The sequence below is a fragment of the Adelges cooleyi genome, unplaced genomic scaffold (assembly GCF_023614345.1).
Source record: "Adelges cooleyi isolate 19-005CV unplaced genomic scaffold, UGA_ACOO_1.1 ACOO_flye_CR_arks_rails_tigmint_CR_PRNA_2, whole genome shotgun sequence".
Classification (NCBI taxonomy): domain Eukaryota; kingdom Metazoa; phylum Arthropoda; class Insecta; order Hemiptera; family Adelgidae; genus Adelges; species Adelges cooleyi.
In genome coordinates, this window is record NW_026095860.1 from 4,779,487 (window position 1) to 4,794,025 (window position 14,539).

Consider the following 14,539-nt stretch of genomic DNA (forward strand, 5'->3'; position numbering starts at 1 on the left):
ATGCGCCTTTTCAGATGTTTAATACAATTGGATTAACACGAGTGAAAATAATGTTTCACAGTACAGAACATTTTCATTTAATTTAAATTCAACATTATAATTTTTATTTAAAAAAAAACTTAAGTACAAGAGAAAAATTAAATCGTACCATCAAAACGCCGTGCATTTTTTCAAACGTGAGCTTTCAAAAAGTTGCTTTGCATTGAAGACTTGGGTACAAGTAAAAGTGTACATTTTTTACTGAAGCTCTTATTTATGTGTTTTTCACGTCCTTAAATGTTGTTTTCCCCGTTCTTTGCAGTATTTGCTGTTGGAAACTCCGAATTATATTTTTCAATAATTATCTATCAAAACGCGGTCTTCTTGAAAATCATTATGCGTTTATTTTGAAAATATGTAGTCAGCTTGAGCACAACATAATAATATAATATAATAATATAATATGCGTATAATCAGGGTATTCATACTCGTTTCCAAACCACCTATGAGGTAGAGTACTTGGCTCGTTTTTTTTTCGACGTGGTATCTCCATCTACGATGATGTTTCGAATTGTATTTACCAGTAAAAAGCGGATTTGGAAATATGTATGTGTTGGAGGTGTCTTCTGTGGTGGAAATGAGGTCTTGGATTTAGGTGGTTTTAAATCTTTTTAGTTCCGCGAATGTGTACTATTCCAAAAAAAAAAACTAAAAAAAATGATAAACGCTTCGTTTGTCAACATAGACAACGTGTTTGTACGGAATACTCCAAATTCCATTCCAGGCTCGTTTCCTACCTTCGAAAGATTTCTACAATCGTGGCCTGGAACTTCAATCCCTCAGTCCCGAGCCTGCGTTCCAGCATAGTTTGGTTCTATAACCCGGAAGCCAGCCGAGCAAAGTATACATGGTCACGTCGAAGGTTTAATGCAGTTACCTACCGCTACCCTCTCCGTTAACGTGAGAACCTTTCGGCTCATATCACGCCCAAACTTAGCCGGGACTCCTGCGAGCTATAACCCTTATACGCTGGCATGAAATGTGGAAATATTTTTTCTGTACGAAATTATAGTAAAATACTTTAATTAATATTAAAATTTAAATTTAAAACGTGTATTGACTTGTTTTTGGCAATAGTACACCGCGGTCGTGTTGTGCCTATTAATCTTCGAGAAAGTTATAGTTAGTTAGTAAGTATAGTTTAGGCGCGTGTAGGTATTTTTTGAGATATATGTATGCATTTGTAAACTGAATTAGCTATGAGTGTAATTGAAGTACAGTTACAGTTTCAATTTTTGTTCATGAGGCGAGGACATCATCGTACACAGACCTAATCCACGCAGTACTTGACTTGGTCGGGACAGGGGGAGGCGATAATTATCAATGGACAATAATTAATACTAGTTTAAATGAATTTAAAAAAAATGTGTTTTTAATAAGGGCCAATTTTATAAGTTTTCAGAAAACAGTTTTTTACCAAATCAAGCAATGTATTATGTAGGGTCCAGAGTTAACTTTTCGATGGAAATCTCCGCCACCAATCAAGCACGTTTATAAGTTATTCCACAGTTTGACAGGAGTTAATTCCGGACCCTTATATAGGTTGTTTTAAATTATTAATATTTCACTGTACTATAATATTGGTTACTTGTCCATTTGTATTGTATATTTATTTACACAGCAACTGTCATGGCTCATGCTCACAAGTAAACCTAAAAAAAAAAATACATATTTATGTGAATAATAATAACCTTTACTTATTGTTAAGGTTTTGGCAACATATTAACATATTGTTAACTGTTTTGTCGATCGATGGACCGGTTTTACCGTAAACTATGTAAATTTGTTAGGTGTTCTATCCTTTTTGAAAGGGTAGGAGTGAACTTTTACAATTTTTGCCCAAATAAAGTGTCTTTCAGGAACGATTTCTGATGCTACACGAATAAATTGGCTTAGGGATTTAGGAAGTATCGCGGGCCCAGGCACACATCGTGGGTTCGGAAAAATAAAAACACAATACCTTCTCGGCTCCTGTAAAAGACACGTCGATATGGCAATGCGTTTTTAATGGTGGTTGACGTTCCTTTTTTATCCAAGTAATATCAGAGTATACTTCCTCCCAGAATGGCTGACGTTCTTGTGGATACCAATGCTAGCCTGTTAAACTGTCACGAATGTGACTTTTGGAAATAAAAATACCAGCTACTCTCTATTTCTTGTACAAAATAATAATTACAAAAACAAAAGTACGTAATACAATATAAACAAACCTTACAATAATAACAATCAGTAAACATAGTTACACATCTTGTTATTCGGACCGACCGTTAAGCTTATATAGGTTTCATATAATATAGGTATAGGCCGTATAATATGTTCTTAAACGCAATAAATGGTATAGCATTATGGACTTACTTTTTGCAAGCATCTGTAAAATTTTAATCAATACACTTATTACACCTGTACGTTAAACCATCGTTATAATATTGTCTAACTTTAGGTGTCGGGCTTCGGGCGGGGGGGTGACAGTGGTCGCGAGTGGAGTATGGGTTTTTTTTTTTTTTATGCCTTTATTAATAAAACATACTTGGCTCGACAATTAAACAGTACTCAAGAGTAAATGTAAGGTTACATTATTAGTAATGACATGATTTTAAACGATAAATATAAAATGATAGAAAATAACAAAAAACAACCAGAGAGTGCGTAAAACTAAATGAAATTAATATAAACTTAAATTAAACTGAAAAGCCAGAGCTCTTTAGAAAGGAAAGGATTGCAAGAATGACAGGAACGGAACGGAAGTTTAATAAGTTAACGGTAAAGAGAGGCTGAATGTTAAGAGAGGAGAAGAAATTAAATAGGGAGAGCCTTTTGTTGGTTAAAGCCGGACAGATGGTAAGGAGGTGAGAGAATCGCAAATAGCTTCATCATCATGAAGAGGACAATATGGAACAGAATTAAGCAATAGATGGAATGCGTGTGACGGTAGAAGATTATGCCCAAGTCTAAGGCGTCAAAATAGGATATTACATTTCTGGGAATATTTAAATTATGGAACCAAGGACGAAAGGTAATGGAAGGGGAAATAGAACGTCTTGCCACGCTTTGACTACAGTTTAACGGAAAAGGCGGACGAAGTCAGAAGAAGGTCTTTAAATGTTAATTTTTTTGTAAAATCCTATTCATATACAACTGTATAGTTAAATGTAAATCATATTATGTACACTTAGGACTGAATGTGAGATTTTATACACTTTTATTTAATTTGTATGCAATTTTTGTTCTTTTTAATGTACAGTGCATATAATTTATAGTATTTTACAAAACATTATTATTTAGTAAGGAAAACATATAGTTTAAACACAGGTGTAATAATTAATTTTAGTAGGTACACAACTATACGCCACGCCGTGCTGTTTGCTGTCAAATTATATATTATTGTAAAACGAATAATTACGTTTGATATTGACACTGTATAACTTAGTCGTACTGGTAAAAGTTTAATAACTAATAGTACATTTCGTCACCTTCTATAAATTTTTTTCAAAAAGACTAAACTATGTTTTTCTTCCGAACATCAATGGTGGTTTTGATGATTTTTACTCTTTTTCAAAACGGAGAAACGGTCAATGGCAGTTCAAAACAGTCAAATGATATGATAGCTGTTCAGTACTACAATTTACTGAACGTCGATACGGGATATTCAAACGATGGTATGAAAGAAACACATAATCAGCTAGAAGAAATCACCGAAAATGCAGTAACGGTAACAAAAGAAAAAGTCTACAGAAATTTGTTGTGTAGTTATGTGTTTACTTGTCGGTATTACATGAATTTGATTAAAAATCTGATAGACTTAGTAAGTGAAGATTTTTTTAAGGTTGCATTAAAGTACGATATGATCAATGCGACATATTTCAAAAATCAAATTGGTATAATGTTTTTCGTTTTGAAACATCTCGGTAAGGTAAATTCTTTAGACCCGTTATGGCTGATGTATGCTTACTTGGATTGTTTAAAAATTATTGCCTCTAGCGAATTAGTCTCAAAACAAAATATCAAGAAGACCATCCTTATTAGGCACGATCACGATATCATCTATAGGTCACTTACTAAATTTACTGACAACAATTGCCAACCGGATAATATGTATAACCACCAATATAATGAGTCCGACTTCTTCAAAGAATTGAACAAGCTCAGTTTTACTGATACAAACACAGATACCCTGATAAGTATATTGCTTACTGATATTTTTCAAACGACAAACAATAGACAGACAAAAATAAGACGAAGCTTAAGCATCGACAATGTCCATGCATATTTTACCAATGACGATTTGCGCTTAAGACACATTATGCTCGACGCAGATATTATGAAAATATTGTTAGATGATTTCGCAGAGGCCAAGAACAAGCCGGATGCGTACAAGACAATACAAAAATACGGTTTAGACAGCAAACCGCCTCCAGTGGTCTCTGTTCGATCATTCGTCGCAGAGTTTGGCGGGTGCCTGGTTATGTTTGTTAATCTAATGAAGTACATAATCGCTCGTAAAGCGATGAAATATGTACTTGATGTGCATACGACGTTGCCTTTGTGTAAAAACGGAACACAGTCACCAGAGGAATTGACACGGTGGATTTTGCAGAGTAAATTAGAGACGACTAACGAAATTATGTTGAAAAACTATAAAGATATTATCAGTTTTTTAAAAATAGACGAAGACGATGAATTAAAATTTGTTGCCGAAATGTTGAGCTCGGAACCGCATGCTACGTTTAGTGATTCAAAGAAGAATACCGAAAACGAAATCCGAATTAAGAACATGCTGGCCAAATTTTCGAAAGCGTTACGCCTTTTCTCATCATTAAAAATTGCACGTGCTGATTTTGATCCATCTTACAAAAGTCAGAGAAAGGCGGAAGTGCTTAACTTGGCAAAACGGCTTAAAGTGGAAGCAAGAGATTCGGACGGGAATGAATACGAAGGCATGCTTGATCTTTTTGTACTTAAAGTCTTCATAACTAAACTATACGGTGATACTAACTTTGACGTTCCTCATTCATTTTTCGAATTTCAAACAAATTATTTTATTGATAACGAAAATGTTAGTACATCGAAATAGTTATACACGGAAGCGATTTTATATTTATAATAAAGACAATTTTTTTTCTGACTTTTTAAAATTAAATTTTTATTTTAATTAAATCATAAAATCTGTAATTATTTATTTTACAATAGGTATTTTATTTAATTGTTTACAGTCAATACAGTATACACCTATATTACACGCACAAATTTTACACGTCTCAATTTGTTTTTCTTGGCTTATTCTAGGCCTCTTCTTTGGATATGCACCTTGTTACATGTGGCTCAACATGTTGCAAAAACCAATTTTCAACTTGACAGGCTTTTTCCGTGTATATAAATGAGTTTATTAATAACATAACTATCTTAAGTATCTAATTAACACATATTTGAGCGATAAGAATATAAAAAATAGAGGTTCTGAACCAATTAGTTCAAACATTGATTCGCCAGACCATTGAAATGATTTCCACTGATCAAGGGTCACACTTTTATAAATTTGTGAGCATAACTAATGTTTTTTTACTATTGACTTTGCATGTACACAATAAGGAGGCATTCTTATTTTATTTATTCTTTCGGGAACGTTGAGATATTACTTTGAGGTACTAATGTGGTATTACTATAAAGGTACAATGGTATTCTACATATTAGTGTATAATAGATACATAATGTATATCTAATATAATAATAAATAGCAAAAACATATCTATAGAATAGTATTAACAAACAATGGTAATAATCCTATATTATCATAAATGGATGTATTCATACTAAACTCTACTTAAATGATAAGCACAAACCCGCGAGTAATCGTTTTTTTTTTTTTGTTGAGTTACTACAAAACGCTCCAACTCCACTCCTGTCTCCTTAGTCCTTTCACAGAATGACGGCTGGACTCAAAAACAACATGATAACAGCTGCTGGCTGCTGCTATCGATTATTGATAAATACAACAAAATAATAATAAAAGTGTAAACAGTTTAAATAAAAAAAGGAATAATTTTGTTAAAAAGTATTCGCTATTGTGTTTTTGTAAGGTATCATCATGATGATACGGTTCTAATATAAAATAATATTGTTATATTTATGTAGCAGCAGTCAATGTTGGAGTCGGTCGAAGAACAAATTGATTCATATGTTTTTTTCCTTTTTACGTTATGGGATTTCGATTTCTGAATGGATACTTTTAACTGGTAAGTATCGTCGAATCTATGACAACACAGCTGTTCAAATGAATTATGTAAAAAAAATCCTCTGTTAAATTATACTCATAAGTATGTACTTTGTTGAGAACAAACTTGTATATTTAGGTATGTAGAGAGTTCATCGTCATTACATCAAGTAAAATCCTTGGGTTTATGCGATTTGTCAAATGTACAACTAAGGTTCCTGTGTCCACAAGATATAAATGAGGTAATTACTTGTCGACAAACATTTTTATTTGTTTGAATGAATTGCATCAATAGACTTTATAAATAAAATAATGTTTTAGTATTTATGTGTACATACAGATAGATAGCTTAATATAGAATTAAAAAAACTGGGGGGGAATTCAACAATGTTACTGCCTAATTTGATCTCAAAAGTGAAAAAAAAAAAACTAACGCATGCCGGCTCTTGTTGAGCAAGTTTTTCTCTCTCTCATCAATTGGCTTTGATGTTGTAGTTCATAATTAATTTCTATTGGTGCTTGTAACATTAACAAAGCATAAATGGGGTTTACACTGATATAATAAGTATGAGTATAATAGAACCAAAATGACAAAAAAAATAGTTAACCTTATAACAGTAACACATTATTGTAATGCAAACTAATAATGATTTATATCTACTCAAATTAGAAAATATGTTGACAAAGTTGTAAATGGTCAAAGTTAATTAAGCGACTATAATCGATTTTAATTAATTCCTTGTTTTTTTTCTACAGGTAAATGCATTATGTGTGGATTGTTTTCCCGTAGAGTATCCGAGATCTTGGTACGAAGACATTACTTCTAATCCAAAGTTTTATTCATTGGCTGCTATTCACAAATCGGCTATAATCGGTATTATAGTAGCAGAAATCAAGCTGTACATAAAATTATCACCAAAAGTATGTAATCATTTAATAATTAATGTTTGACTTATTTATTTAAATTTTTTTTTTTGTCAGGAAAGAGAAGTAGTATCGCCTTCAGCTGGAAAATTCACTCAAGTTGGATATATTTTAAGTCTAGGAGTAAATAAATCGTATAGGCGCAATGGAATCGCTTCATTGTTGTTGGACAGTTTGGTGTCGCACCTTATGTCGCCAGAATCTCAAAATTGTAAAGCAATTTTCCTGCACGTGCTCTCTAGTAATTCGTCCGCGATTTCCTTCTACGAGAGAAAACATTTTAGGTATTGTATCACAAAACACAATACAAATTAATAAACTCTATTTAATGCCACCAGCAGTTTTTGTACAACAAGTGACTACTAACGCATTTGTAACATTTTTTTTTTAATGTTAGTTTTTGCTTTACCTTTATTGGAAAACTGCTAAAAAAACAAAGTGGTGGTGGTGTGTACATTACGTAGTTTGGCAGCGACGGCATTACAGTAGCAACAGCCTCTAAATTGGTTAATAACAGATAAAAAAAAAATCCAAAATTGAAATTAAAATCTTAAAAAACCATTTTTTTTTAGATTAAGCTCTAACATTAAAACTATGATATAAAATTTACAAAATTGTTTTATTTTTTTTATTTTGTTAAAGGTTACATTCGTTTCATCCATATTATTACATGATAAACGGAATAAACAAAGATGGGTTTGCATATGTGCTGTACATAAACGGAGGCCACCAACAGTGGATGATATTATATCCTTTTAAAACAATAATTATTGCTTTTTACAACAATTTCCTTTTTTTTAGTTTTTATATCAGTAAATTAATTATAAAACATTAATATTTGTATATGGTTTGAATAACGTTGCCTTAACTGATATGTTTACTGACGTCTTAAAGTACATCTACACGACTGTTTGCGAACTAAGCGTTGTAAGATGGACATTAAGTAAAGCTCGGAAAGCTGCTCGACGTTATTGGCCGAGACTCAGACGTATAGCATCTCAGAATACTAGCACAATTATGATCGACTGTAGCTGAAAAACGTACGCTGAAGAGACGTGTACTTTTATATAATATTACCACAACTGCCAACATTATATTTACACGATATTGATTCTCTTCTTGCAAATCTATTAAAACCACGTTATTGTCTTCTTATAATTTATTACATAATATTTAACTGTTATCTTCAAGTTAGTGTTAACGATTAACTTAATATATATATATATATATATTTCAAATGGATTAATTATATCTATTACGATTGGGCAATTTTCTTTAAATGTCTTGCCAACGACTATTCAAACAATTGTAGAAACTAACGCAAATTTGTTTTGTTATGTAATGTTATTTTTGGTTTTGGTCGGAGCTTTAGCAATATTATAATACTAGTTTAAAAATGTACATATTTATTTAAAAATGTTTGTATGTATATGTTATTATTTATCAAATTCTGGGTCCATTGGAAAAAGTGTCAAACTATCTACTATATCTACGGAAGACTAATCTTTACTATTTTTGTATAACATAAACAATATTACAAATTATTCTTAATAATTAAAAGATTACATTATATAGTAATTATTTTTTAGTATAAAACTATGAATAGCATTATATTAAAAATATTAAATTGATTTATTGTCAATTTGTAAAATTATTTTTCTAACGTTGAACAAATTGTTCTTTTGTTTTTCATTAAGACCGTTTTCTAGTCAGATTTTTATTTTAATAATATTTGAAGTTAATCTCTAATTTTTTTTTATAATGTTATTTCTATCAACAGCCATTTTGTTCTTTTGTTGTTATTTTTTTTTGACAAAACATTAACTCAAGTGTATGTTTTATTACGAACACTAAACGAATAAAGTATTAAACTAAAGATCTTTATTTCCCAAAATAAAAATATATTAACTTGTGTATTCGATTATTTGTTTTATATTTTATTTATGTTTATTTATAGTTTAATGTTATTATTTTGATATACATTTAAAAACCATTTATTATAATAATTATTGTTAACCCGTATCTGAACAAAAATAATGATCTAATTTTTTTAATTTATTTATATGATAGTTGTTTTTATTCTGTTAATTATATTTTAATTTTTAATAAACTGGATTCAATGTGAAACACATTTTTATTTCCAATTGAAGTATTTTTTAAATACTTATTTTTAACTACTAATCATTCCAAAACTATTTTTTTTTTTTGTAATAGTTGTATGTATTTAATTTTTAAAAAATTTAAGTTAAATTTTTAAAAGTCTGTTATTGTTTTATTAGAGGTACCAGAAATTTGAAAATTTATTAACTTCAACTTAGGACGCATTTTACCTTGACAAGCACAATTTTATTTATAATATATATTAACATTTAGATTATAAAAATTAAATTGTAACAAGTACAAGTTTTTTTTTATTATTTAGACCATAAAGACCACAATATAAAAATTTTAAGAAAATAATGTTTTAATCTTTATAATATTTCTATTACAAGTATATAATAAACAAAAACTCAATACTTTGTATTTGGTATCGCATGATAACTACAAAGGAGAACTGTGTTTTAACCATGCCAATATTTCCGGAGTGTAGTAAGATACAACTACATCGGCTCCTAAAACAAATACAATTAAAATATAATTTAATTTATTACGAGAACAACTTGTAAAACCATACATACCTGCTCGTCTCATACTCTTTAATATTTCTAACAACCCGTTTTTCAGAGTGTAAACACCTGCTTGAACAGCATGATGGATCATCGCATACTCTCCTGATACCTAAATAAACAAGTAATAAGTAAAACAAGAAGTCTTACATAAGATTGTAATTTTATTTTAGTTTTGATGTAGAACTAAGAGGGTATTTACAATGACGTGTAACAATAATCTATAAATCAGAAAGTGTACCCAAATGGTACTTTATAAGGCCGAAAAAAAAAAATTTACCCCTCAGTTTGAGAAAAACATCCTAATAATTGTACACAATTTTCATCTTATGATTAGTAAACTCGTATAACTTTTTTGAAAACCTCAGAACCTCTTTTCTAGAAGGGGTAGAACCTTTTTTTTTTCTTATACAGATGTAGTTATACCTGATACACAAACAAAGGTCTGTTGGGATATTTGTTTTTGATTTTTGAAACAATATCTAAATACATCATTGCCGGCTTAACCATTAACATATCACAGCATTCTGTAACATCTCTATCCTGTAACATTTCATAATATGTGCATTAACAAACAGATATTAAAAAAAAAATTATAAAAAAATGTAATGATTTTTTTGAGAATTCTTAAGATTAAATGGTAAAGAGGAAAACCAGGTTTACAAAATCGAACATTTTTTATTTTATTGACTTTTTTTTATTCTGTTTAAAATTGAAATTGGCTGTATTTACACACACAATAGGTACGAAGCACCAAAACTTAAAACTTTAAACACACATTACTCAGAACATTTTGTTTTTTAAATGCAGGAAGGATATTAAAAAAAAACATTTGATTTTGTTAATTTCTAAAAGATTGTCTAAAATATGCATTAGATGAACATTTATAGTAAAATATAGATTAATTATTTTGTACAAAAAACAATTCCATCAGAAAACTGCAACATATTAAATGTTGACAGCATAACCGTTTAAAGTTAGAACTGTAATAACGAACAATAATAACAAAATATCGAATAAAGAGTATAATTTTTTACAATGTTAATACTATTTAATTTTAATGACACGTTACATGCAACTTAAGTCGATACGCGGAAAAACAATTACTGACCACTATTCTTTCTGCGAGACTCGAACTTCCAACCGGAAGCTGATAAGAAGCTCGGTTGCTAAAACTGGGAGCACAATTAGCGGCATCTCTGAAAGGTCCATAAAACGATGAACAATATTTGGCAGCGTACGACAAAACTGCAACTCTACTTAACAGACCTCCTTCTAGTAATTTTTGTTTTATTGATTTCACAGTTCCGTCCATCATACAAGACGGAGCAACAATATCAGCCCCTATAAATTAAAAAACCGTTTAAACATGATTATATATATATATTAGATATATATATATATATATCATTTTATTTATTTAATAATTTATGGCATAGCCAAATATAGTGAAATACTTATTTTACATACAAAATTATTTTCGTGCCCTTTAAAATTAAACAAATTCCAATTATTTTACGTTCCATAGTGCTGACATGCATAAATATATCAATTAGAGTTATCAAAGGTAAAGAGTATTTGTTATACTTTATAAGTTATAACACTTGAGAACGTACCAGCTATGGCATAAGACAAGGCTATTTCTCCTAAACGCTTAATGCTTTTCTCATTGTCAATATATTTGTTTTCAATAATTCCACAGTGTCCGTAGGTAGTATAAGAACAGAGACATACCTACAAATGTTAAAAATATATTAGAAAATTACAGTAAAAATTTAAGGTGTGAACTATCAACATCATATTCATAACAAGTTTTTTTTTTTTTAATTAACAAGCAAACCAAATGATTTTTCCCGTGAGAAAATTATTTTCAAATAAGATTATTTACAATCGTAAAAACATAAGAATATTGATAATTGAATAAGATCAACTTATGCAAAAAATACATTGCTTGTGCCAAGTATAATTTTCAAACTAAAAATTTTATCTTTTTAAACATTTTTATAACTATAGTATTATATAATAACAAATGAATTACATCGCATGCTATTGTTAAGTTTGGATACCATTGTTTTAATAAAGGCAAAGCTTGTATGACCGGATTTTCAGGGGAATCTGCGTGTGTTCCGTGCTCGTCCTAGAGAATAAAAATAAATAATAATAATATTCTGTAGTACAATAATTAAAAATTAAAAAAGTGTGCTTTACTTTAGGTAATCTATTAATTACTCCAAAGATCAATAGAGATTTAAGTCCAGATTCCACCACCGGGTCTAATGACGCTTTTAAGTGTTTTAACCCTTGGCGAAAAATTCCAGGCATAGACTTTATTTCTTCTTTAATATCCTCATCGTCTCTAAACAGAAATAAAATTATAATATTGATCACATTATAACCTACACTATATAGCCTAAAGTAACCGGACAGTATCTAAAAAAAATTCTAGAAGGATTTTTAATGTATAATGTTATATTGTATTATGTAATAATATAGTTGTAATATAGTCATAATATTACTGTCGAGTACTTCTCAGTTTTGTAACAACTTTATTTACAACTAATTCACTCCTACTCTAGTCTACTCACACGTTTATTTTCTACATTAGTTATGATGTCAGTATAAAATTTTAAGTTTTTATACTTTTGTGAAATATTTTGAACTATTTACAATTTAAATCTTAAAACTCACAAAATAAAAATCGGATACATCAAATTTGACGATGTAATATACGTATTTTGACATTGCCATTCTCTCAGTGTATCGTTAAAATAGCCACTCTGAATAACGCTTTCAATTGAACTCATTTTTTTAACAATGGGAACGGAGAAAAATGTTTTAAGTAAAACGTACAAATTTTAACTGGAATTATTATTTAGGAAAAAAAACACATTGCACAAGAAGCTTGTTTCTAATTCTTTATTTAATTTCGTCTCATATCTCAATTACAATTAACAATTTTTTTTTTTTTAACAAGCAATAATTACTAATCAGTAATCGGTATCTGACTAATAACTGATCACTTATCAGTAGTCGCTAGTCATTAGACAATAATAATAATAGGAAATAGTAATTTGCTATTTGAATTTCACAAATCAATTCAAAAACCTTGACCTTTATTTTTTAGATTTACAATGTTTAATATTTTTTTTTTTTTACTTATTAGCCTTTATTGGGAAATATGATGGCTCGACAATTACAAATTATTATTTAACCAAAAATAGAAGAGCGTTACAATAGGTAATATGTACGTTTAATGTTTATACTTGATAAAAACAACTATAAATCATATTATATATTTTAAACAATGCCGTAATATGTGCAACGAAATACAAACCATAGACAAGTATACAAACTCGTTACTCGTATGCCCTGAGCCCGTATTTGTAATTTGTATGTTCTAAATTCTAATTTAAATTATAAAGATAACAGACAAAATAATAAAATTGATAGCAGTAAAAAAACATGAAATCATGAGTAGGTATGCTAGCAACTTGTGATGACGCTAAAATGGCAGCTAATGTTTTTGAGCAACTGTGTATTTCTTACCGGAGACCAGTGGTAGCCATGTTGTTAAAATTGATAACATGAGTTACTAGCATACTTATTCTTTTTGCCACAACGCGCCGAAAAATTAAAACAAAATAAGTTACAAATTCAATTATTCAAACAAAAAAAAAAAAGCTACAACCACAAATGTTTACGTGAATACGGATTTCTGTGATCATTAAAACGATAATATTGGTTTGATAAGAAGAAGGGATCACCTTAATGTATAGAGTAAATATCGTTTTGTGAATTAAAATTTGTAGTTTTTAATTCAGAGTTGGCCGTTATTATTCACTTAAACCACTGGTAATTTACCAGATAACAAAATATACTAAGCACTTGGCTTAGCTAAAACAAGTAAAATTGTTATAATATAAAAGGTTTTCGTAATAGATAATTCTAAGCAATTAGAGCTACTGTTAAAGTGTTTTAATAACATAGGTTTTTTTTTAAATATAAATTACAAGAAATCTTTACTAATTGTTGTTATTTAACCGTAGAATTTGAATATGTGGAATCGTCATTACGTGTTTTAGCAGTAGCGTTCTACTGAACACTGAACTTTAGCACAAGAAAAGTTATACAATTTTCTCATGAAAATTCCAAGTTTATACTTGGAATGTATTATTCGTCTTCGTTATTCTTGTGTCTAGGCAACCGCAGGGTAATGTTGTTTTATAGTTTTGAAGTTCTCGAGTCAACTTTGGACGGACACAACAAAATATACACATTTAGCCGTCATTTGGTGTTAACTTAACACGCCTCGCGCGACCAACAAAAGTGGACAACTGACAAGTATAGTGTATACTATAGATAATAGATATGTATATAAAGTGTATTGAGGCGGTGCCAAAAACATCCTTTTTTTTTGGTATATAACTTTTAAAGTTATTTTTATTGTAGTTACGGAGGAAATTTGATAAAAATGACTACCTATTGTAGTCACTCTGTGGCGTATTTAATAGTTTAACTAATTACAGTTGTTCTTATATAAAGTATTTTTCAATTAAAATGTTTGTTATAACTTTAAAATGTGTTGTTTTATGTACCATAATTGTATACGAGTACATGTCGTTTGGCAACCATAAACACTGGCCACTGCGACTCGCATCCTTATAGTTATACTAATCTTTCTCTAGCCTCGATTGGATAGACT

The 14,539-nt window shown here is 29.7% G+C and overlaps 2 protein-coding genes across 3 annotated transcripts; one reads left to right on the forward strand and one right to left on the reverse strand.

The window, feature by feature from the left end:
• The first annotated feature begins 5,921 nt into the window (after positions 1-5,921).
• LOC126833967 (N-alpha-acetyltransferase 60) lies at positions 5,922-9,185 on the forward strand. Its single transcript, XM_050565584.1, has 6 exons — positions 5,922-6,269; positions 6,387-6,489; positions 7,004-7,168; positions 7,229-7,455; positions 7,814-7,918; positions 8,053-9,185. Exons 1-6 carry the CDS (start codon positions 6,253-6,255, stop codon positions 8,204-8,206), a joined length of 771 nt encoding a protein of 256 aa, XP_050421541.1. The 5' UTR covers positions 5,922-6,252; the 3' UTR covers positions 8,207-9,185.
• A 330-nt stretch (positions 9,186-9,515) lies between these two features.
• On the reverse strand, positions 9,516-13,298 carry LOC126833966 (delta-aminolevulinic acid dehydratase). 2 transcript variants are annotated; one of them, XM_050565583.1, is made up of 8 exons: positions 13,172-13,298; positions 12,046-12,193; positions 11,876-11,974; positions 11,454-11,571; positions 10,949-11,181; positions 10,264-10,380; positions 9,850-9,949; positions 9,516-9,783 (listed from the first exon to the last, which is right to left on the reverse strand). In XM_050565583.1, exons 2-8 carry the CDS (start codon positions 12,157-12,159, stop codon positions 9,713-9,715), a joined length of 852 nt encoding a protein of 283 aa, XP_050421540.1. In that variant the 5' UTR covers positions 12,160-12,193; positions 13,172-13,298; the 3' UTR covers positions 9,516-9,712. The 2 variants fall into 2 exon arrangements, with proteins under 2 accessions (XP_050421540.1, XP_050421539.1); XM_050565582.1 differs by lacking the exon at positions 13,172-13,298 and adding an exon at positions 12,526-12,834.
• Between the last annotated feature and the right edge of the window lie 1,241 nt (positions 13,299-14,539).